Here is a 21,950-nt window from a genome sequence, read left to right on the forward strand (position 1 = left end):
AAATTATCAAGTAAGTATGAACCGTAACTATCACTTTTTCATTGTTATAATAAAAATAGAAATAGAAATAGAAATTATATAAATGTGTGAATTCTCGCAACTGAGCTGTGTTCGGTCAACTCGAAAAAATAAACGTGTTAATTGATCGAATTAGATTGTCAACAAAAAAGGCCATGGAGGTCAGAGCCAGAGCCCCCGGAAAAATCATATTGGCCGGCGAACATGCGGTGGTTCACGGATCCACCGCCGTCGCTGCCGCCATTGATCTCTACACTTACGTGTCTCTTCGTTTCCCGACTCCATCTGGTACTCAATTGCTCCCCTTTGACAATGTTTGAGAAATTGTAACTTCGAGGAAATCACGTTGAATGTTTTGCTGTTTCGCAGGAAATTTGATTTCCGGTCCTAAACTACTCGTCAATAGGGCTTACATGAATATCAGAATCTTAGTTCCATTTGCTGTTTGTTGATCTTTTGCATGCTTTTTAATCGTTTTACTAGCAAAATCAAGCATGGGCATGGTTTGTTTTACCATTAGTGGTCGGATTCATTTTGAGATGTGTGCTAATAATATAACATTACTTCTTTCTTCTGACCACTGGAAAAAGGATTGTATGGATCTTTTGATTAAAAAATTTGCTTAATCATTATATTTCCACACTTTTTAGTGGTGTTCGGATGATTCATTACTTGAGATTTACTTGCAAGATTCGTCTTTTTTTTTTTTGTTACTTTTTGTAAGCTGTTTTGCGAAGGACTTGTTTTCAGTTCAAGTGTGTTTATTCTTCAATAAATGGGAGGACCTTGGAATTCCCCAACTCGGATGAATTAAAATGATCTTCACACTATTTTGAGCTGCGGGTGAAGCTTGTGAGCATGTCGAGAATAACTTTGAATTTTACTGTTTGCCTGTGACTAGGCCTTGATTACATTTGGGAATGGTAGTTTATAGAATTTTTGTAACGAGCATGAAAACTATGGTGCATGAATGATAGGGTTTCTGTTCGTCAGATAAGGTTAAAATTTGTTAATTAGAAGGATGTATAAACTTTATGCTCCACATGGTAGTATAAGATTGTCTCTTGGAATTGAAAATGGAAAAAAATACTTTGAAGGTTTTTTTATACCGGTGCAAGACATGAGATTTAACAATTTTTATATTTGAACTTAGTTTTGTGCTTGAAAATTCAGATGCGATATTTGTTAAAGACTGAGTCATTCCTACTTGAATTTGTCTAAAACACTGCCCTAAACGTTCTTTTTATGGAGGACAACTAGGTGTATCAGTTGAACAAATAACGATTGTAAAAGTGAAAGCATGAATTAACGAAGTTCATGGGAAACAATTAGAAGTTGCATTCTATGGATAAACAAACATCAACTTAAAATTGTGAATATTCCTCTCCGTCTCATAAAACACAGGCTTGCTTCATCTGCTCAAGCCAGCACTTAAGTTTATTAGTGTTGAAATTGTGGAGAAAATGTCAAACATTGGTATGATTCACTTCATGATTGAACATATATTTCCGAAGTTTTTTAATCTGTGAGATGAAGAATTCTCATAGTTATATGACATCTGCTATGATTCTTGTTCCAATTCCAATGTAAAATCAATCCACTAAATCAAGGGTTCATATTTGATCTCGTTGAGCTGTGGATTCAATTGAAATAATATGGATTTGATGGAAATCACATGTTCCCTTCTTTGTTCCTTAAGAAACTTTTATTCACGAGCAAAGAATTAGCTCCTTCAAATAATATGTTAATAACTCTGACGGGCGTACTATCAATTGCAGAACACTTGAATTGCATTAAATCAGCAGTCCTTGTTTTCATACTTGATTCTTTAATTTGTTTGATAATTGTCTCTGTTATTTTTACATCTAGTTATCGATATCTTTTGAATAGATAATGATGATGCGCTTAAACTCCAACTTAAGGATATGGAATTGGAGTTTTCTTGGCCTGTTGGAAGAATTAAAGAAGTTCTGCCTGAACTAGGCAGTCATGCCAATTCCTCTCCCTCATCATGTTCACTAGAGAGTGTAAAAGCAGTTGCTATGTTAGTTGAAGAACAAAATATTCCAGAAGAAAATTCTGGACTAACTTCGGGTGTTTCTGCTTTTATCTGGCTGTACACTTCGATTCATGGGTTTGTAATTTAAACTTTTTAGATGGCTTATGAATTTTGTTTAAGCACAAGCAAATGCTATCATTTAGTTTCATTATTTGTCTTTATCAGGTGTAAGCCTGCTAAAGTCATCGTCACTTCTGAATTGCCATTGGGCGCTGGCTTGGGTTCATCTGCTGCCTTGTGTGTAGCCTTCTCAGCTGCATTCCTCGCTTTATCCGATTCTGTAAAATTGGATTTTAGCCATCAAGGTTGGCAAATGTTTGGGGAAGATGAGCTGGAACTGGTAAATAAATGGGCTTTTGAAGGCGAAAAGATCATCCATGGCAAGCCATCGGGGATAGACAATACAGTAAGCACCCATGGTAAGTTTACATTCTCGTTTTTCAATCTTTAATCCCTATCATCTTGCTTCATCATGCTCATTCTCAAAATTCGTTAGTAAAAAAGGGGGAAATAGGAAGATCTGGTAAAATAAGAAACTCCAATAGGTTTTTATTCCCACGGGAAACTGAGAATGACTCATGCCTAATTTCAAATATTACGTCCAATTACATTTCCTAAAGGAGTTATCAGGAGGTTCACTTTCGTAATTGAACCATATGATGTTCATCCTCATGGATGGAATAATTTCTGAGAATGCGCCTTATATTTTATTTGAACACAAGCAAAGCAATAAATTGCATATAACTTTAGAAAACAATTTAATACGTTTTTATCCATGCAGAAATGGACTTTTTTTTAGAGATGTATAAGGTGTCTTCTCACAGAATAATAGAAAGGGCTTCATAAACTCAATGATACAACCTCATCTAGAGATTGGCAGACTTTGCTTGGAAGTACCTCCCACACGTATTAAGATATCATTCACAACAAATGTTTTGCGCGGACTAATTCGACAGGCCTAGCTGTATAATTTAAGCACATAACCTACCAAACCGTGCCTGATTATTATGTTAAATAGTACGAAGGACGACCGTCTAACCAATGACTTCTATTTATCAGGCAACATGATCAAATTTAGATCTGGTGAGCTTACATGCATCAAGACTAATATGCCTCTTAAAATGCTCATAACAAATACAAAAGTCGGGAGAAATACAAAAGTTTTGGTAGCTGGTGTCTCGGAAAGGACAATGAGACATTCTAATGCTATGACTGCTGTATTTAATGCTGTTGACTCCATTAGCAATGAGCTGGCTGCAATTATCCAAACACCTGTTTCTGATGATCTTGCCATAACTGAGAAAGAAGAAAAACTAGGAGAGCTAATGGAAATGAATCAAGGACTACTCCAGTGCATGGGGGTCAGCCACGCGTCTATAGAAAGTGTGCTTCGGACAACGTTAAAATATAAACTTCCTTCAAAACTAACTGGAGCTGGTGGTGGAGGCTGTGTTTTGACACTACTGCCAGCTTGTATCCGACATTTGTTCTGCTTGTTTCTTTCCTTTACTCCTGTCCTATCCAGTGGCAGAGGCTGAAGTTTTAAATATATATGTTATAAAATTTTAAAAATTTAAAAGCCCTTCAGAAAAGTTTAAAGGAAAGTGAGATGGTCGCCCCCAACTGCCTGGCTTCACCGTTGGCTATGTTACTCATTTATGTCATGCTTAAGTATTAGTTATATTTGTATAATTTATCCATGATGTACAATTATCTGAAGTTTTCCTTGACTGCATAACTCAGTATTGTCAGGATCAGTAGTTGATAAAGTGATTGCAGAGCTAGAATCCAGTGGGTTTCAATGTTTGATCGCAGGAATTGGTGGACGGGGCATGGAAATTAGTTTTACCGGTTCTTCCTAACCTCAGTAGGCAACGCCTACGCTGTAAGATTTATATGTATAATGTCAAATAAGTACATGCAGACGTGTGCTGTGTTTCCCTGGTTCTGTTGGTCCTGACTTCAGTAGGTTATGTTTTGTTTTCATCGAAGTTAACTTCTTTTTTGGACTCAGGGATATCATATCCCCCTTCACTCGAGAAAACTATGAAATCTCGTGCATTTACATTGTGCCCATTATAGTACTTTCTAAATTTGAAAATCAACTATTGTTTGCATGTCGTTTCTTTTCTTCTTGTCGTCTTTGTAGCTGCATTTTTAAGTTTGTGTCATGCAGATTAACTTTCGTGAACTATATATCCACTTTGCTATAATCTATGCTTTTTAGAGCGAACTGATTATTCTCGTTGTTATTATAGCTGATACATGTTTAATATCTTTCTCGCCTCTCTTGTTAATAATAACAAGAAGATTTTAATCTTTTACGCAATTATACGACTCTCTTCTGCCTACTCCATCTCTAGCCATTTATAAGTTAAGATCGATCGCTTGCAATTCTTTTTCCAAAAATCCTCCAGTGTAGCAGGTGGACTAGTACATCATTATCGATAGGAAGTCCCAAGGGGGGACTAAACTTCGAGCAAGACATGAAAGCGCTAGTAATGTACGATGCTTCTATCCAGGAACAAACACAAAATGAAGTCTTTAGCAATCAACATGATATATGATGTATCCAGCAAGCAAGTCCCGTATCAGACAGATGTGTCGTGTCCCGAAAATCGCCCTTACGGGATCCCACCTTCTATATAGCAGTCACCACTGAAAAGTAGGCTCGCCGTATTCCAATCAGAGGATATCAGTATCGTCGAGTAAATTTCCGCTCAATGATTTTCCTGCTACGGTAGCAAACTGGCAGAGTCTATAATAGGTTGATTTTCTGGAAAATGTGGTCACCAAATTCATTATTATCTCTCCACTGTGGGGGTTGTCGAACCCCCCGTGACTCTATTTTAGTCGTGCAACTAATATTCAACCCATCGACTCTAAATCTTACTTTTAAAAGTATATTTCATAATAACCCTTCCCATTTTATTTACAACAATTATTTTATCCATTTACGTTTCAAGATAATAAAATTTGAATTCAATCAATCAATTTATTTAGTTCAAAATTTAAGTTCGTTACTTTATATTGATTACATATTATTGAAATTATTTTTTAAAAAAATATAATAAAATTTAAAACTTTTTGTTTAAATAAAGAAATGGTTTTTAAACAATCATTTCGCATTACCATAATTAGTGATTCAGGGATTTTCACATAAAATCAGTATGTCGCAGCCAAAAGAAACGAAAAGTAACACAGTAAAATTGAAAATTTTGCACTTAGATGGTATTCAAGTTTCAAATATCTCGTGTGTGTGTTTGTATTATATACATAAATATAAAATACAAAATTTGTGAATGATTATTTGAAGACAAACTTGTGGACACATTCAAATTAAACACAAAACAATCATTTAAAAGCGACATGTGCTTCGAGAAATGAAATATGTATGTTCTATTCAAACCAAAATGAGATGCACCATTTGATAGAGTAGATATGTGTTTAATATTTCAGTCAACACTTTCTGTAGAGAACATGTCGTAAAAGATTTGTTCAGTATGATTTATTTGATCAGTGTGATTTACAGACTATTATGTTAGTCCGAAGATTTATTCAACGTGCACCGAAAATTAACAACCAAGGGATTGCATCTCATGACAAATATTACAGAGAACCAGAGTTCAAGTTTTTTTTAAGACACAAAATTCATACCAGGATAAAATCATTAAACATCTTGCTAGTGAACAAGGAAAGATGGACATACAGCGGAGCAAGGAACGGTCTTTTTCGTCCCCCAAAACGAAGTTGTCTCAATTCTTTCTTGCCACCAAGACTACCTCCTATCAAATATGATGTAACTTTTCAGTTCCTGAGTACAAAAAACATTGTGAAAGGAAACTTTTGACTTACCAAATCTTCTTGGAATCCAACCAGCATCAAATGCTGCCTGTTGTAATCAACTATGATATCAGAATCGTCAATAACAGTATGATGAGCATACTGAAATTTTGCACAACACGTAATCATCAATGAGACTCTAGGTAGAGTGAATAGAACAAAACATGGTTGCTTCAGATAACTGAGGTAAGGTTGATCCTCAAGGTAAAAAGGAAATAAGAAAAACATTGAATATTTGAAATTTCTTTAAAACAATTCCAATACTATCAGTAATCTTTTCACATCCTTTCGCTTCTCAAAAGTCAAGACCAATATGATACAAAGCTAACAAGGAATCAGATCATTATAATTTCGTACTTCAATACAAGAAATATTTTATTCATAATGAAATTATGCATGATGATAACTGTTAGAGTAGATGTCCTGTAAGCCAACTGTTGACCGGAGAATTTATTGACTGAGTTGTAATAAACAATCTTTATTTTAATATAATGCATTATTTCATGGTTTGTTAATTCTATATCCGTATACCCATGTGATTAACATAGATAAAGACCTTGATTATACTTTAATACAAATGAATCGTACTTCGATGTTGAAGCTTATTTGTAAACACTGCAAAATCTAAATTTGTTCCTAGTCGATTCAGCCGCCTAAAACATGAATCAATGTTGCTTGAGCTCGAGACTAGCATATGTGATGTTGTGTACCGCGTTTCTTGGTAAGAGCATATAGATGTCCAAACACGCAGATGGATAGTTATATGATGATTATACCGAACTGCCTTCCCTAGGACTTTCCAAATGGTTATCATTCATCGAGAGGATAAGTCCATGGTTGTGATTGTACACCATTAGTCCTTACGACCCGGGACAACATTGAGGCTCTATATACTAGGGTTGTGCTTTGACTCGTTTACCGATTCCAGGAGGGTCATTAGGTGGCGAGATTGGGTACATTTGCGACACATATAGGAGCCAGTGCATTGTAGTCGGGAATTCACCGCTCATCTACGGGTGTGAATATCCTATGTGATCTGATGAAATAATAGTGTATGAAATATCTAGCCAGAGTATAAGATGTTTATTAGGGAAGGAGCTCTCCAATTGTACATGCGATGCCACTATTTATTCTCAAAGATGTGTCACACAGATATCGAATTCTTATGCAACCCTCGATGAACCAATGGTTGCAGATTCGATAGGGATATATGAGATGAAGGGACCGTACTGTACGTTAATCATAACCGACTGGTTCTTGCAGGCACTATCAGTGATACCTAGAGAATCATGGGGCGATGCTACTAGACGCTTTTAGCATGATTCGATGGATTTAATCACAAATATGATTTCTGACATTCTCATGATCAATTGTTGATACATAGAATGAGGCAAATTAGGGCAAGTCTGAATAAAAGATTATGTCCTGAATCACAAATAGTTGTGAAACCACGACTATCTGTATCCCTGAACCATTGAGGGTCGCACAAGTACTGGATTATTTTGTCCCCGTTGAGATAATAAATTCAAGGAGTTGAATTTATATAAAACATTGAGATACTAAATTCAAGGAGTTGAATTTATAGAAAACATTGAGAAATAAATTCAAAGAGTTGATTTATGACTATTAAATTTTGGAGGTGATAAATTCAAGGAGTTGAATTTATAATTTAAATATTAAATTCAAATGTTGAATTTATAAAAGATTTTAAATTAAATATAATGGGTGTATGTATTATGGGCTTGTAGGAGTACATAACCAACATACAAATTATTAAGGTTCTTAATTGGACTTTAAAAAGATTAATTAATTAATTAAACTAGTTGAACTATAATAATTAATTGATTAAGTCCATAAAGTATTTAATTTAATTAATGGACCCTAAGCTTATATATATGTGTATTAGGTTTAGGGTTAAACACAATTAACCCACGCAATTTTCGAAACCCTAGCCTCCAAGCCAAGGGATTTTCGAAAAACATCTCCTTCCATTCTCTTTGCTTTCGGCCACCATCTCAACGTAAAATCCTTCTAAATTTCTAGTGCAATTTAGAAGAGGAACAAATGATCTAGTCGTGGACTTGATAGAAGGATTGAAGAAATGAGCCTCGAAGAAAATTCATAGGGAATACATCAAGAGTTATCTCCGCTAATCCCGGAATAGTTGGAGCCAAGTGAATATTTCACTAAAGGTAAAAATTTCACACACCCTATGAATGTTTGTTTATTAAAACATGCGAGTACTCAAAACAATATCTTGAATGTCAAGATTTAAAAATTTTTAAAACTTTCGTTGCGTTTGGACATGAGAAAACATGATTCACAACAATAACAATTTGTATGATTACATGATATTACAAATAAACAACTAAGGAAGAACAATCCTGCAAGAAATGCCAAGTCAATGCTTCTTTTCTTCTAAACATAAATGTTTTAGGACGCATATCACTAACAAATAAATCCCCTGAGCAGTTCTCTCACACTAGCAAATGTATAGAGAAAAGAAGAATGAGAACGAGAGAAGAACTGAGAATGAAATGAGAGATGAGGTGAATTTATGCACATATTTATAGACGCTCTTCCTCATCTCAACGCTAGAAACATCCGCACATTTTCATCGTCTTAACATGAATACAAATATTCAAATATGCTGCCTAATATAATAAATGTGCAGCCCTACCTTTTGATTTTGCGCAAATCTCTCACATGATTTGTTGACATTAGTTGCCGCAATCAATTTTTTTTACTGCTCTTCAAATTTTCATTTCAGTCATAGATTCTTCTCAGTGCAGCAGTAATAGCAAGAATTGTGTAGTTATTTTTAAAAGTTTCAGTGAGGTGCAAGTTCTTCTCGTGGCACTTAAAGAAAAAAGTTGCAAGTTCTATGAAGTGCAGCAATTCTACTCGAAACGTATCACAATTCTTGGATTTTCACTCGAGTGATTAGTTCCTTGCACAACCCGATTGTCGAAATTTTGATATTTAACACTTTAAAATCGATATTAGAATATAAACACGGTGTCTCATTAGATAAAAATAGTGAAGATGCGGCATTGGAACAGAGAAGAGCTCTGTATACGCTGTTGTCGTGTGTCAGTTCCGTCGATGCTTCCGGCTTGGATCGGATGGTAGGAGCCGACGTACAACACTGAATTTATGGCCATTTTCACACCAATGAAATACCAGAGCCCAATATTAAACTTTTTATTATGAAATTTGAGCAATATTATATCTCGTTTTTGAACAAGAATATTGTTTAAAAAAAACAAAATGATCACTCATGAATTCGTACAAATAAGAGTTATTTATTCTATTTTATTAAAGTTGAGGACATGATAGTAATTATCTAAGGAGGACACCAACTTTTTCTTCCAACTTTATCCTTATATGATACTAATATTACATTTTTGTTTTTTGTTTTTTTTAAAAATTTCAACACACACTTTTATTTTTATTTTTTTATTTCAACAATTCAAATATCAATTTAGTCATTCCATAATTTGTCAAATTTCAATTTAGTTCATCGATAATGATAAAAAAGACTATACACATGCATATCGTGTACAGAGTAACTATTTTAAATAAGATATAGCACGCTTTTCAAAATACACCTATTTTTTTTTATTATTAATTATTAATTAAATCGCACTTATAAATTTCCAAACTAATACAAATCGTACTGATTAAGGGAACGTACCGAGCAAAGGCTTGTTGTCATTGGCCGATCGCTGATTACGGTAGGCTGAGGCGCGTAAAATCCAATCGCGGTAGGCTGAGGCGCGTAAAATCCAATCGCGCGTAATTGTGTTGAACGACCGGAGAGAATAGTGGGAGAGCGTTCTCCGTGTCTTCGTCTTTTTGGGCTATGGCGGGAGATTTGGCCTTCGGAGAATTCGCTTTCTCTTCCTTCCGCCCCAGCCACCCTCTCGCCGCGCTGGATTCTCGATCCAATGGTCTCAATCCAGTTGCCGACGATGATGAGTGGGGCGATTTCGTGAAATCTCCGATGCAATCACAATTCGCCGATCCTCCTATCAATTCGTTTACTGGGAAAGGAAATTCTCCATTGGCTCCGACGCCCCGATGGATGAAGCCTAGTGGTGCGTTGCCGCTTTCGTTTTTCGGGGCTGCTGAGGAAGAAGAAGAGCGAGAAGGTAAGGATGCTGCGGATTTCATTCTAGGGAGAAGTAATGTTAGTGCCGCAAACTTCAATTCGGTTTTTACTGAGAATAATGCTTCGAAATCTAAGAATCTCGGTGCTGGTAATATGTTCAGCCACACTTCGCAGATCAACGGGGAAAATGGGCCTGATTCCAAGTCCGCAGACAGGTTCAATTTCATAAAAAAAGATTTGGTTTTGGTTGATAATGGATTTCATTCCAATTCAGATCTGAATGTGGCAAGATCGGACTCTACTGGTTCGAAAAATATTCACATTGATGGTACGGTAGAAAGAAGTTATCAGAGTCAGCTCTCAAAAAATGGTAATAACGAGTTCAGTTTTGAGGCAAATGTGTCTGATCCGGATCATAAATATGACCTTTTTGGTACGTGGAGTCTGGATTTGAATGAATCCAGCTCTAACCCAAACGTCAAAACCTCGGGTCCCAATTTGGATATGAATGATCATATGCGAAGTTTGACGGCTCACGCTTCTTCTCCGCCTGATGATGATGGTGATGATGATGGATGGGAATTTCAAGATGCACATTCAGAACCCAACACTGTAGATTTGAGTGATAAGGTAATGAATTATTCCTGTAATGTTGACACTTAAACCAAAGTTCAGCTGTGAGATAGTAAGCGTTAATTTCCCTTGTCATTTATATTGGGATTATGTGATTTTACATGTATTGATATTTTAAAATCGCTGGAAAGCCAAGATATGCACTTTTTTGCGATACTAATGATTTTATATTACATGGAATCCATTGTGGCTTGATTGGAAATCCTTACTTACTCCAGCTGTTGATATCTTTACACATATTGAAGCGAACTCTATAAGATACAGTCTTCCTCATTTGGTTAACTAAATGTGATTTGCTTTGTTACAAGGCTGACTTCACTCCACATGATGTTTCTGCAATTAATGCACTCTTACCTGGAAGTGTGAGTAGCTCAAATGAAATACGCAATTTGTTTGAGCCTGCGAAGGAATCTATAGACCTATTTGCAGCGTCAACCAGATTTGTAGACACTTTGGCCTCCTCAACTGCTGGTTCTCATGGTTCCCAGGATGTAGAGGTAATCAGTGCACAGCCAAGCAAAGTGAGCAATTATGATTCAAACATCAAAGAAAATGAGACAGAAGATATATTGAATCCTAGTCAAGATGTTGAAAGTTCTGATTTTGATGACGATTTTGGAGAGTTTACTGCTGCCTCTGCAGAAACTAAGCCAGAGCAGGTGGTTTGTCACACATGTGTCCCTTTTATTCCTGACAGACTCTTGTATTACGGGATAGTGTTTTGTAAAGTTCTAGTTTTCTTCACAAACCATCTAACCATATACTATTTTTTGTCCTGTAAAGACATATCAAGACCTGATAGAAAAATCATGTTGAGATTTTTAAATGTTTGAACTAGTAACTTGAGTTGTGAATGAAAAAGCAACCGTTAAAATTGAATTGAGTAACCATTCTCACTGATTATGGATGGGAATTTCAGGATGCATATTCATAATCCAAGACTAAGTTTAGAGACAAAAGGCCTTTTTTGTCAATAATGATTTTACCCTTCTTCTGCAATCTCATTGCTGTCATCCATGTACTTCCTTGTAATCCACTCATGCTGTTCTGTCTTTCTTAGTTTAAAGAAGGTTAGTGTGTGTTTTTGAAATTCTTTTCGCACTTCTGAATTTATTTGATCGTTTGAATGCACACTTTTTTTAGGTTTTGCTCTCTTTAACTTAGGAAAAAGATTGTGTCATCTCCCGGTGGAGGCCATTTCATTGCATACTTGCATTTAGCCATAAAAAAAAGGAACTGAACTTTTCTTTCTTCATGTTTTTCTTCTACTGATTGTGATTATTTACTTTCTAGAGGAAGGATACAAACTTCAATTTTCACAGAAGTGCGCTGCCCATGTCTATTTTTGGCAATGAAGAGCCTGAAAACGATGATTTTCTAGATGCTCAAGATGCTTTTGTGCACCAGTCTAATTCTGAGAGTGATAATCATACATCTAAATCAGTTATTTCTATCAGTGATCTGATATCAAGCTTATACAACCAAACTGAGAAGGCTTCTTCTTTAAACACCACCCAAGAACCAATCACATTTGAGTTGAACCTCTCCAGTTCAACAACCAGCTCCAACCTAAGGAATCCGAATGATGGTGATCATCTTGATGATACTTCTTGGGATTTTAAGGATGTGTTCTCAGAGAGGAGCGGGGACAGCGAGGCATCTCTCTATAACTTTGGGGATGCACGTCTACGAACTTCTTTCAAGATGAAGCTGAACAATCATTTGGATTTTTATTCTAAATTAAAGGAAGTGTTATGCTTTGTTTCTAAAAACCATATCAAACACCTAAAGGTATGCATGAGAGTAAAAAAAAAAAAATTGATCCTCTTGTCGCTGTTAATGAGTTTTCATAGTCTGTTTTTAGATAAACTTTCCTGCTGATTCTTATGCAACTTGATCATATTTGTGCATCCGGTTGTATTAATGCTAATTTTCTGTAATCTTCTCTTTGTTACTAGCAATCTCAAGGTAATGATGCTCTTTTGGGTGAACATGCAAGCATAGTAGATCTTACGAGTGAGTTCCAGGTAATAATCTGAGTGCTTGCCACCTCTTATCATAGGCTTCCATTGCCATTATGAATTTTTATGTTTGTTCCTGGGTTTGCAGTCAGAAAGACCGATTCGTACCTACTGTAGTTGTACTTTGCAAATTGCAACCATGCGACTGTGATAACTGTAATACTTTGGTTCTATAATTGGTGGTAATTTTCGAACTTTCTTGAAGTTTGGTTATAGTTTATATATCTCCTATTTGTCAAAATATATTTGTTATTGAATTCTTGAGATTATCTTTTGATTGCATAATGTGGATGAACTCTTCTTTAGATCTCATGATGCAAAGTCAGCTTGATGGTGTGTTCGTAGTAATACAGTAATGAGTTAATGTATATTAAGTAGTTGCAGCTTCTCTGACGGTTGTTTCAATTTTAGTTCCTGTTTTTTTGTAGTTTAGTAATGTTGAAAAGAGAATTTTTTCAAAAAAAGAAGGAAAAAGAGAATTTTTTCAAAAAAAGAAGGAAAAAGAGAATTTGGTGTTTTAAAGTGGTTGGTTATGTGTCAACGGCATGTGACAATTTTTAGATAAAAATGTTTATGCTTTTATTTTGATAATCAGTGGTGTGATGATAATTTCACTGAACATTAAAAACTAAATATAATTGGATCAAAAATCACCATTCTAACCCTAATTGTGTTAAAACCTTGTATAGATGGTTGGCAAGAAACTTGAACAAATTATCTCTTTGATAAGCAGGATCAAGCCTCAAACAATATTAATCTCAGCGAGTTCATCGAAATTTTGCTCGAGCCACAGTTTCAAACACTGGAGTCTGAGTATCATTTATCAGAAAAATTAATATTGGTACGTAGTTAATTCAGAATTTCATACATATTTTTTTTATGTATAGTATTGAAAAGCTGATAGAATAAGATTTACAGATATATATTCCAGAATAGGCATATTGTGTTAGTCACTCGTGGAAAATTATTTTTTGATTGAAGTATCCTTTAATAGTTTTATGGTGTCACAGATTGTTTCAGTTTCTTCTTTGGCTTTTCCACTTCCATTATAGTTGAGAGATTTTTATCTCTATTACAGTTAAGAATTGGCTGATTGACTTTTCAGATCTATATTTATATATTTCTTTCTGTGCACATGGAAAATAGCAATTTTATGGCTTATGAAATACTTTTCTGGGCATAGGCGGAGAAGGATCTGAATTCAGCGATGGAACTTATTAGACATACAAGCTCCATGCTTAAGATTTTGACATTAGGGACATCAGAGGAAAAGACCGCATATATTTCTGTATGGTCTGACATAATCACCGTATGTGCTCAAGAATTAAAAGAAGGTGCCTCAATTTGGACTAAAGCAACAGAGAAGCATATTCAGAGTCAGTTGCTAGCTGAAACCCAAGGTATCAAACCTCTATTTTTAATCTTGTTGAAAGGATCCATTTGACGTTGACGATATTTTCTGTAATGAATACATTTTGGTTTGCAGAAAGTTTGTTGATATTGACAGTAATATTCATTTTTACGCAGAGAAGAAAGATGATGAATGACGCTGATATTATTTGTATGCCCGACATATTTACTTTTCCATTAATCCTCACTGAAAATAAGTTGCAATTATTACAGGAAGAAATTTTGTTTTAGAACTTGGAGAGATCTACAGGGTGGTAGTGATTCTTGGAGCTTCGACCAAACTTTTTAAGCCTTGGACCATATCATGTTCCCTAGATTTGTCTAGCATATACATTCTTCTGGAGGGATGCCATGCAATGTGGTCAACTTCAGGACTTGAAGAAGCCCTTTCTAGTGTACAAGTATCTATTGCTTCAGAGGATACATTGTTATTCAAGTCCATTAAAGACATCTGTGTTCTTGATGCAACTGCACTTCAAAACTATGTTTTCATGGAAAAAGATTCATCATGTAGTCTATCAATGTTACCAGCTGGAGTGGCACCAGGTAGACATTTTTTAATGACAAAGCTCATATTCTTCTCCTTTTACGAGAACTCATTACATGTTTGCAGAAAATGGCTCTCTTCTATTAGCAAACACTGATGAATATTTGTCCCGTGATTTGTGATTTTCTATACAGGCTTTGTTTTCTTCAAAGAAAACATTGAACCATCTTCAAGAGTCAAGACCCAAAATTTTGAATAATTGGAAGAAGTTAGTATAAAATTTCTCAAATTTAACAGGACTGACAACTTTCAAAATATTTACCAGAACCTAAATCTCTAATTATGTATACGGATTGAATCGATGTCAAAAGGGCTTTGAGAACAAAGAATAAGAAGAAAAATAAAAATAAATGTTTTGTGTTGACAGTGTCGGTTCCCTTGATGGCCAATTTTCTGTTTTCACCTCAACCAAAGATTATGTTGCAGTTGGTCACATTTAGATGATCTATCACTGATTTTGTGAACATCTTTCGATGGTGTTCAGTGTGTGATTTTTAAATTTCTCCTTTATATCTAAACCAGGAGTGAAGATCATAAAGTGGGGAGAGGAGCGCTACTTTGTCACCATTGCAAATTTGTGGGGAAATTTGATAAGCCGTACTCCTCCAAAGTTGCCACGGTTAAGCTTTGGTTCGTAAAAAACAAGTGGTACATGAAACATCAATGATCCATATCTACGTTGTGCTGCTAAATCAATGTTCTTGCAAGTCATGAGGCAAGCTACGCAGTTTAACACCCCTCGGGCCTGTTGTTGGTACATCACAACCAAAAAAAACGGGAATACTCTTTTTGGAGTCAAAATATACTTGTTTGTGCCAGTGATTGTGTTGGGGAGATCATACAGTCGAATCAAAGTTAAGGTGCTTCAAGAAAATTTTTTTAAAATTTTTTGGTCTTCGATCTATCATTTAGGGATTCTTATTTCATGAGGCTTCCTCGACCTCTCCTATACGATGTATAGTTAATGGTGATTGTACTGTTTCTCATTGTAAAACTGTATACTTTTTGTACAAGTAGCCTTTGGGAAAATACCAAAATTTGTTCCATTCGTGACTATTTTTTCTCCCAGAAAATTGGAACGGAATCTTGAATCAATTTATGTGATTTCTATTTATCAAAGCAACACAATTTTTCTTTTTTTATTTTGTTTCCTTGTTTATCCTGCCTTGTGTTCCTTTTGTCATATCTCCCCTCTCTCAATTTTAATGAAGCTAAGCTACGCCTAGCGCTTAAAAATTCCTCCTTTCTCTATATAATATTGCAGCTCAGGATTTGATCCTTCTGCTCTAATTTTTGTGATTTTGATTTGTAACTGAATATGAAATTCATATATATTTTTTGCAGAAGATCTACAATTTTGGATAAAGGCCTGATTGGCCCCTGCTTCTCAAGTTTCTGGTTGTCTAAAATTGGTAAGTATCGAAATCTGTAACACTAGCTCATATTCTCTATGTATTTTGTGTGTAACCAGAAATTGCTTCAACTGTAAATACTTTTTTAAGTGATCAGAATTGCAAGGATGACAGCTTAACGAATGTATGTCATTTGTTGATGCAATATCTTGCTGATATTTGTTTTCATTTATTTTTCTAACGGTCAGAGTAGATGCATGCTAAACAAAAAATTACGGAGAGGTAAACATATGCAGTTTGCAGTAATGTTGATGTTACTAATGGTGACAAGAAGAAAGAAACATCTTATGAGGTTTTGCTGCTTATTTTCTGTTTCATCTTGTAAGTTTGGTGAAGAGTGAAGCTGTGACTTTTCATGCTACGATCACATATGCTTGTTTTGTTTGCATATTTTAAAATTTTTATGATTTATAAGTTACCAAAATATCTTTATCCTTTATTTACCAGTGTAACACTTGTAGAACTTTGTTGGCACAAACTGGTTGTGCTGCCAATGAATGATCATGCTACCCAATTCCACTCAGTTTCATTGTGGGTGCAGCTATACAGACCGACGAAATTGAGATCCTTTTCTTCTATGTGACTCTGGTAACCATGGCAAAAATGTTGTCTGGAGAAAGCTGTTGAATAATTTTTAAAATAAATAAAATTTTTGAAATTCATACAAGTTTATCATAAATAACAAATCTTTTTGTCCCGTTTAAAAACTCTAATTTTCTTCATTGGACCAAAAGAGATCGGCAAAACTTTCTACTTTGGATGTGGGAGCACTGACTCATTGTTGACAAATATTTTGATACTAATTTAAGTCAAAGTGTTGTAGTGATGTAATTATTTTCAAACAATCCGTGTTGGTCATTGTAACATGAATGATCAAATTTTATTCCACATAAATTTTCAAATTTTGGGCAAATAATTACAATTGTTGTTCAGTAGTAATTACAAAATCACAAATAAATTCTTTTTGTGGAAAAATTAGATCATTTTCTGTGAAGTAATCAAAACTGATTATTCTTGTAGTGTTGAAATTGACAACTACATGTATTTGTAAACAACTAAAAATATTTACAAAACTAATACTAATTTGTTGACTTTTGTGAGGAAATAGTCTTCAAAACTTGTTTGATTTATTTGCAGTGCCCAACATTCTCACGTTCCTTTGTGTTCGAATGTGGCTTGTCCATTGCAGGGGCTCGACATTGAAGGTTCGACTGTTAGGATCAACTTTAAACAATTTCGGATTTTTGTTCCGAGTTTGATCGAGGGCTTATTATGGCTAATGGATGTTTTGCGAAGGTAGACAATTAATTCGGAATTGGATTTGACTGTATTTACAAATTTAATTTGTTATTCTTGATAATAACAACAACAACAAAATAAATGAGCGACAATGTCGAAAATTTAAATTTTATTAGCATAACTCAGCATAAAAATTATTGGAATAGACGATATGGAAAAAAACAGATTTTTTAAAAATTAAATACTATTTTCCGAATCATTGGTAAATTTACACTTGAATTAAGGTCATCACAATGCATCATAAAGTTCTACTTTTGGTCATGCTTCACCCTTGAAAAATTAGGGTGCAAAGCGCAAACCCACCAGTCTCAAAGTACATGCAGGAAAAGGTAAGATTTCATTCAATACTTGATGTTGGAATGAGAAATACTTGCGTGATTCTTTCCATGCTCATCAACATAGTCTGAATTAAAGTCTTAAATAGGATTTATGATCGTTGATGAGAGGTAAAGATATAAAAAATACTACAAATTCTACATCTGAACCAAAAACATACTAGATTAAATTCGATGCTCGTATCAGACCTCTCCATATTCAAATGTCGTAGAAAAAAATACCCATTTTACAATTATAAATGACAGAAATCATAAAAACAGAATGAATACAGATGGTTTTCGTGACATGATGAAGCTATATATATTTGATTCAAAAAAGGATCATGATCATTGCAGATGAGTACCTCATTGATACCACCAATGGCTACAATTGCTCGTCGCTATATGGAGATGTTGAACAAGTAGAACTTAAGGACCAAAGCAAGAGCTAGCTGCAACAAGAATATGGCAGCTACAATCAAAACCCAGCTTTCACCTGCAGACTTGATGTGGTTTCTGAGGTTAATAGCAACAAAGGTAGCAGACATTAAACCCGCTACACCAGCAACCACCCATCTGAAGATTTCATATGGAACAACAGATAAACACTGCATTGAACAAACTAGAAGAATTAGAACATATCAGATCATGCAAACATGAAAAAGAAATTGAAACAAAAGCAGGTTGAGTTATTACATTAGCATGAAAACTAGATTAATCTCAGCACAGTATTCAATTTTTAATAAAATTCAAAACTCAGGGCTTTTGATGGGATTAAGAACAATATTTTCCATCTAACTGCCAAATGAATTTTCTTGCAGATCAAGAAATACTTTGAAGGAGTCGCGAGAAGTACTTCAGGCGGTCAACGTGATGGATTTTTGGGAACCTTGGAAACCATTGAACAGATGATTTACAGACAACTGATCATGAAACAGGAATTGAAATGACCAGGCAAAAAAGTGTCAAATATGTAATGTGAATTGCTCAAATATTTAGACTATACCAAAAAATTACATACATAAATAGTTTGAAGAACTCAAAACCTTTTAACTCCAGAACAGCAACATAGGTGCATGGAGGTAAATCATAATGCACAAGAAAGATCATACATTGAGAGAGCACAAAAGCGTTAAAACCATGAGAAAAAAACTGTAATTTTAAGTTTACCAAAGCAGGAATGAAGACAAACAGAGAGTAGCCGTACAGACACAGCAGCTGCGCGAAACCAGATGGCGCTGAGAAGTATTTGAGGACTATATACAAGAGTAGAGGCACTATAATAACATAGCCATAGAACAAACCCGCAGACCATGTAACCAGGTTAATATCATAATCCCATTCCTTTTTTTGCAGTTTGTGTGCTAAATAGGTAACAAATGTACCAATGGAAGCCGCGACAAATATTAAGGTAGTGCAGATCCAGAAAGGTCCATACCTGAACATCATGACAGATTCATAATGACGCTTAATTTGAAAGCAAAAAAATTAACAAATAAAACATGTTTTATACACTGCTTGTTAAAAAAAATTATTGATGTAATTTGCAATTAGGGTGCGAATAAAAATAAGGAAAAGAATAATCCAGCTTGCCAGCTTATATGAATTAAATAAGATGTAAAAAATTCAAAATTCAAAACAAATCAAACACGGTGATCGAAAATATGCTAAGCTTGCATCGCGATCAATTTTATGGTCAATGTCATTTTCTGTTATAGACTAACTATTTTGTATCTGCTAGGTATCAAATATATACTCAAATTTTCAGTACAGTTATACAAAATTGGCACCCTTCTGTTAAATACACACTCATCAAGTCATCTATGCGCTCAGTAGCCTCACACGAGAATGAAAAACAGGCCAAATTAATATGTACAGCCAAGGATATTTAAGCCACCAAACATTTCTAGGGTCACAATCTTTTGATAGGTGTAAGGGATATATGGATTGTATTTTCCAACTCACACTCATCATAATTACCTAAACATGTTAAAAAGGGTAAACAGTAAAAAGTAAAAACAAAGACAAAAGTGCACTAAGCCTCCAGGAGCTAACAACAACGGTTGATATAATGAAGCAATCTAAAATAATTAAATTCATTAGCATGGGTGATACAGGATATGAATTTCCACTAAAGGTACTGGACGAGGAAACATACAAGAACAAAAATCAGTTACATTGCAACCCAGAAGCACAACAAACAAACAAAGAAATGCATATATAGTAGAAACTCAATATTTTAATCAAATGAACCAAATTGAAATATTAATGCCTTGCTTAATGTTTCTTTTGTTGATCAAAGACCATGATAAATGGCACTCTCTATCGGTGGATTATCCGTTGGCCTGTAGCTTAGAGGATTAGAGCACGTGACTACGAACCACTGTGTCGGGGGTTCAAATCGCTCCTTGCCCAGAGCAGTGAGAGCGAGAAAGATTATTATGAGGTTAAACTGTCATGCATGTAGAATAACAGAGATGTCACTTGAGGTGCAGATTTGCCTCAAGCTAAGGATTGTGTTTTTTTGGGTTGAGGTTATTATGAGGTTATACCGTCATGCATATAGAATAACAGAGATGCCACTGAAGGTGCAGATTTGCCTCAAGCTGACGATTGTGTTTTTTTGGTTGATGCACTAGAGTAGCATTCAATCATGCAAACAGTGAGCCCCAACATAGAAGTGAATACTAGATTAAATGACTATAATATATACATTGGAATAAGTTCGATAACAATTTTCTTTCTCTAGAATCGAAAACTTTGCAAGTATTCAAGCCCAAACCACTTCTGATTCCTAGACATTAAAAAATAGTAGTTAAACTTACAAATCTGGTTGGTTGGCAGTTTTCTCATTGAAGCTTCCACTGAAAGGAAATAGAGAATATTTCATCCTTTCTAGAACATCAGATGTGTCAACATCAAAATAAGGCCTATATGCAGCAATTGTGAAAGATTGAAACCAAGAAGTTTGCTGGGGCTCATCAGAACCAGATGCAGATTTGGTAAATGTATCTGTATAAACAATGGTAATTACAATTTGATATTCAGAGAAGAAAATGATATCACCATGAAAGCAAGACAAGAAAAATAAGAAGAAATATAGTGAAACCAATATGACAAGAAATGAGAAACAGCTTCGAGGAATACTAAGATAATCACCCATTCACCTTTCACGGTTATAAAAGAAAACTATCAAACTCAATATGTGCGGCTCAGCAAAATAAAACCTGCTTAAAAATAACTAAAACTCAATCCAAATAGAAAACCTTACTACATTTAACCCTGGCCAACTATGATCCAGGTGCCTCAAGATGTGACCCGTGAATCCAACCCTATTAAAAAGTACCCAAAATCCAATCAATTAGCAAACCTTAGTACTATTTGCCGTAGCCAACCATGATTCAGGTGAGAGTCGTGAGATAACTCACAACTTGAGCCGTCTCTGCTACAAACCAACAGAATAACTACCCACCCCGTAACTGAAACCCATTGCCTTACCCACGAGACTACACAACACTAGAAATATTACCTCAGAAAAGTATTCCTGACTCATATATTCTTTCGGATCGTGACTGCTGTTTTGTGATCAACTCCTAAAGACATGCACTTCAACTTTTAATGACAAACAATATAAGAAGTTCGCAAAATAGATTCATCCAATGAACTTAACATTCACATCTAGTATAGCTCTTTATGACCAGGGTTGTTGTACTCTTTCAATGCGCAGAAAAAAACGCCACACTGATCACATCTCAAATCAATAAACCCACCTTGCCAACACAAAAAATGATTAAAGAAGAAATATACCGTCAGCGTCACGAGGGGGTCGTGAGGCGCCAGATATCTTCCCCTGAGGAACTACGGGCGGAAATGTCTGGAGATTCGATTCTGGAAACAATATAATTGGAAAAAAACATATTAACTGCAAAGTAAATTGAAACCGCGGTCGACAGCAATCATACGAGCTACATGTTCAAAAATGATAAAAATTATACCAATAACAGCTGGATCGGCAACTGCCTGCAAAACATCACCTCCTCCGAAATCAATTAATCGATTAATAATACAAAATAACAGTAAATCAGGAAAAAAAATTGATATATGAGGTAAAAGAAGTAATTACCGACCGGAACAGATCCGGTGAGGTTTTGATTGTGAATGGACGTGTAGTTGCCGGACATCATCTTCTTCACTCCGGAGTGATCCACAACCGTATTGTAATTGCAAAACGTCGCTCGTGAAATAACGAGCTGATGATATGCTTCGCAATTTTTGCGTGT

The 21,950-nt window shown here is 35.1% G+C and overlaps 3 protein-coding genes across 5 annotated transcripts; 2 read left to right on the forward strand and 1 right to left on the reverse strand.

Annotated features, from left to right (window-relative positions):
* Positions 1-102: 102 nt before the first annotated feature.
* LOC140985298 (mevalonate kinase-like) lies at positions 103-4,203 on the forward strand. The gene is made up of 5 exons (XM_073453113.1): positions 103-306; positions 1,909-2,152; positions 2,243-2,496; positions 3,137-3,550; positions 3,821-4,203. Exons 1-5 carry the CDS (start codon positions 174-176, stop codon positions 3,937-3,939), a joined length of 1,164 nt encoding a protein of 387 aa, XP_073309214.1. The 5' UTR covers positions 103-173; the 3' UTR covers positions 3,940-4,203.
* A 5,348-nt stretch (positions 4,204-9,551) lies between these two features.
* LOC140984680 (uncharacterized) lies at positions 9,552-15,521 on the forward strand. 3 transcript variants are annotated; one of them, XM_073452224.1, is made up of 9 exons: positions 9,552-9,661; positions 9,692-10,664; positions 10,976-11,329; positions 11,961-12,458; positions 12,626-12,694; positions 13,422-13,529; positions 13,872-14,088; positions 14,312-14,644; positions 15,168-15,521. In XM_073452224.1, exons 2-9 carry the CDS (start codon positions 9,786-9,788, stop codon positions 15,281-15,283), a joined length of 2,574 nt encoding a protein of 857 aa, XP_073308325.1. In that variant the 5' UTR covers positions 9,552-9,661; positions 9,692-9,785; the 3' UTR covers positions 15,284-15,521. The 3 variants fall into 3 exon arrangements, with proteins under 3 accessions (XP_073308325.1, XP_073308326.1, XP_073308327.1); XM_073452225.1 differs by having other exon boundaries at positions 10,976-11,326; XM_073452226.1 differs by lacking the exon at positions 13,422-13,529.
* Positions 15,522-17,836: 2,315 nt separating this feature from the next.
* LOC140984681 (uncharacterized) lies at positions 17,837-21,950 on the reverse strand. Its single transcript, XM_073452227.1, has 6 exons — positions 21,798-21,950; positions 21,666-21,690; positions 21,478-21,558; positions 20,496-20,682; positions 18,841-19,108; positions 17,837-18,278 (listed from the first exon to the last, which is right to left on the reverse strand). Exons 1-6 carry the CDS (start codon positions 21,852-21,854, stop codon positions 18,072-18,074), a joined length of 825 nt encoding a protein of 274 aa, XP_073308328.1. The 5' UTR covers positions 21,855-21,950; the 3' UTR covers positions 17,837-18,071.

This window comes from Primulina huaijiensis, chromosome 9 (assembly GCF_012295235.1).
Source record: "Primulina huaijiensis isolate GDHJ02 chromosome 9, ASM1229523v2, whole genome shotgun sequence".
In the NCBI taxonomy this organism is placed as follows: Eukaryota; Viridiplantae; Streptophyta; class Magnoliopsida; order Lamiales; family Gesneriaceae; genus Primulina; species Primulina huaijiensis.

Coding starts and splice junctions, on each gene's coding strand:
- LOC140985298 (XM_073453113.1), top strand. CDS start 174: ATGGAGGTCAGAGCCAGAGCCCCCGGAAAAATCATATTGGCCGGCGAA. Junction 307..1,908: donor TCGTTTCCCGACTCCATCTG/GTACTCAATTGC, acceptor TCTTTTGAATAG/ATAATGATGATGCGCTTAAA. Junction 2,497..3,136: donor CAATACAGTAAGCACCCATG/GTAAGTTTACAT, acceptor TCTATTTATCAG/GCAACATGATCAAATTTAGA.
- LOC140984680 (XM_073452224.1), top strand. CDS start 9,786: ATGGCGGGAGATTTGGCCTTCGGAGAATTCGCTTTCTCTTCCTTCCGC. Junction 11,330..11,960: donor AAACTAAGCCAGAGCAGGTG/GTTTGTCACACA, acceptor TTTACTTTCTAG/AGGAAGGATACAAACTTCAA. Junction 13,530..13,871: donor TATCAGAAAAATTAATATTG/GTACGTAGTTAA, acceptor TTCTGGGCATAG/GCGGAGAAGGATCTGAATTC.
- LOC140984681 (XM_073452227.1), bottom strand. CDS start 21,854: ATGATGTCCGGCAACTACACGTCCATTCACAATCAAAACCTCACCGGA. Junction 21,559..21,665: donor TGCCGATCCAGCTGTTATTG/GTATAATTTTTA, acceptor TATTGTTTCCAG/AATCGAATCTCCAGACATTT. Junction 20,683..21,477: donor ACCCCCTCGTGACGCTGACG/GTATATTTCTTC, acceptor TTGTTTATACAG/ATACATTTACCAAATCTGCA.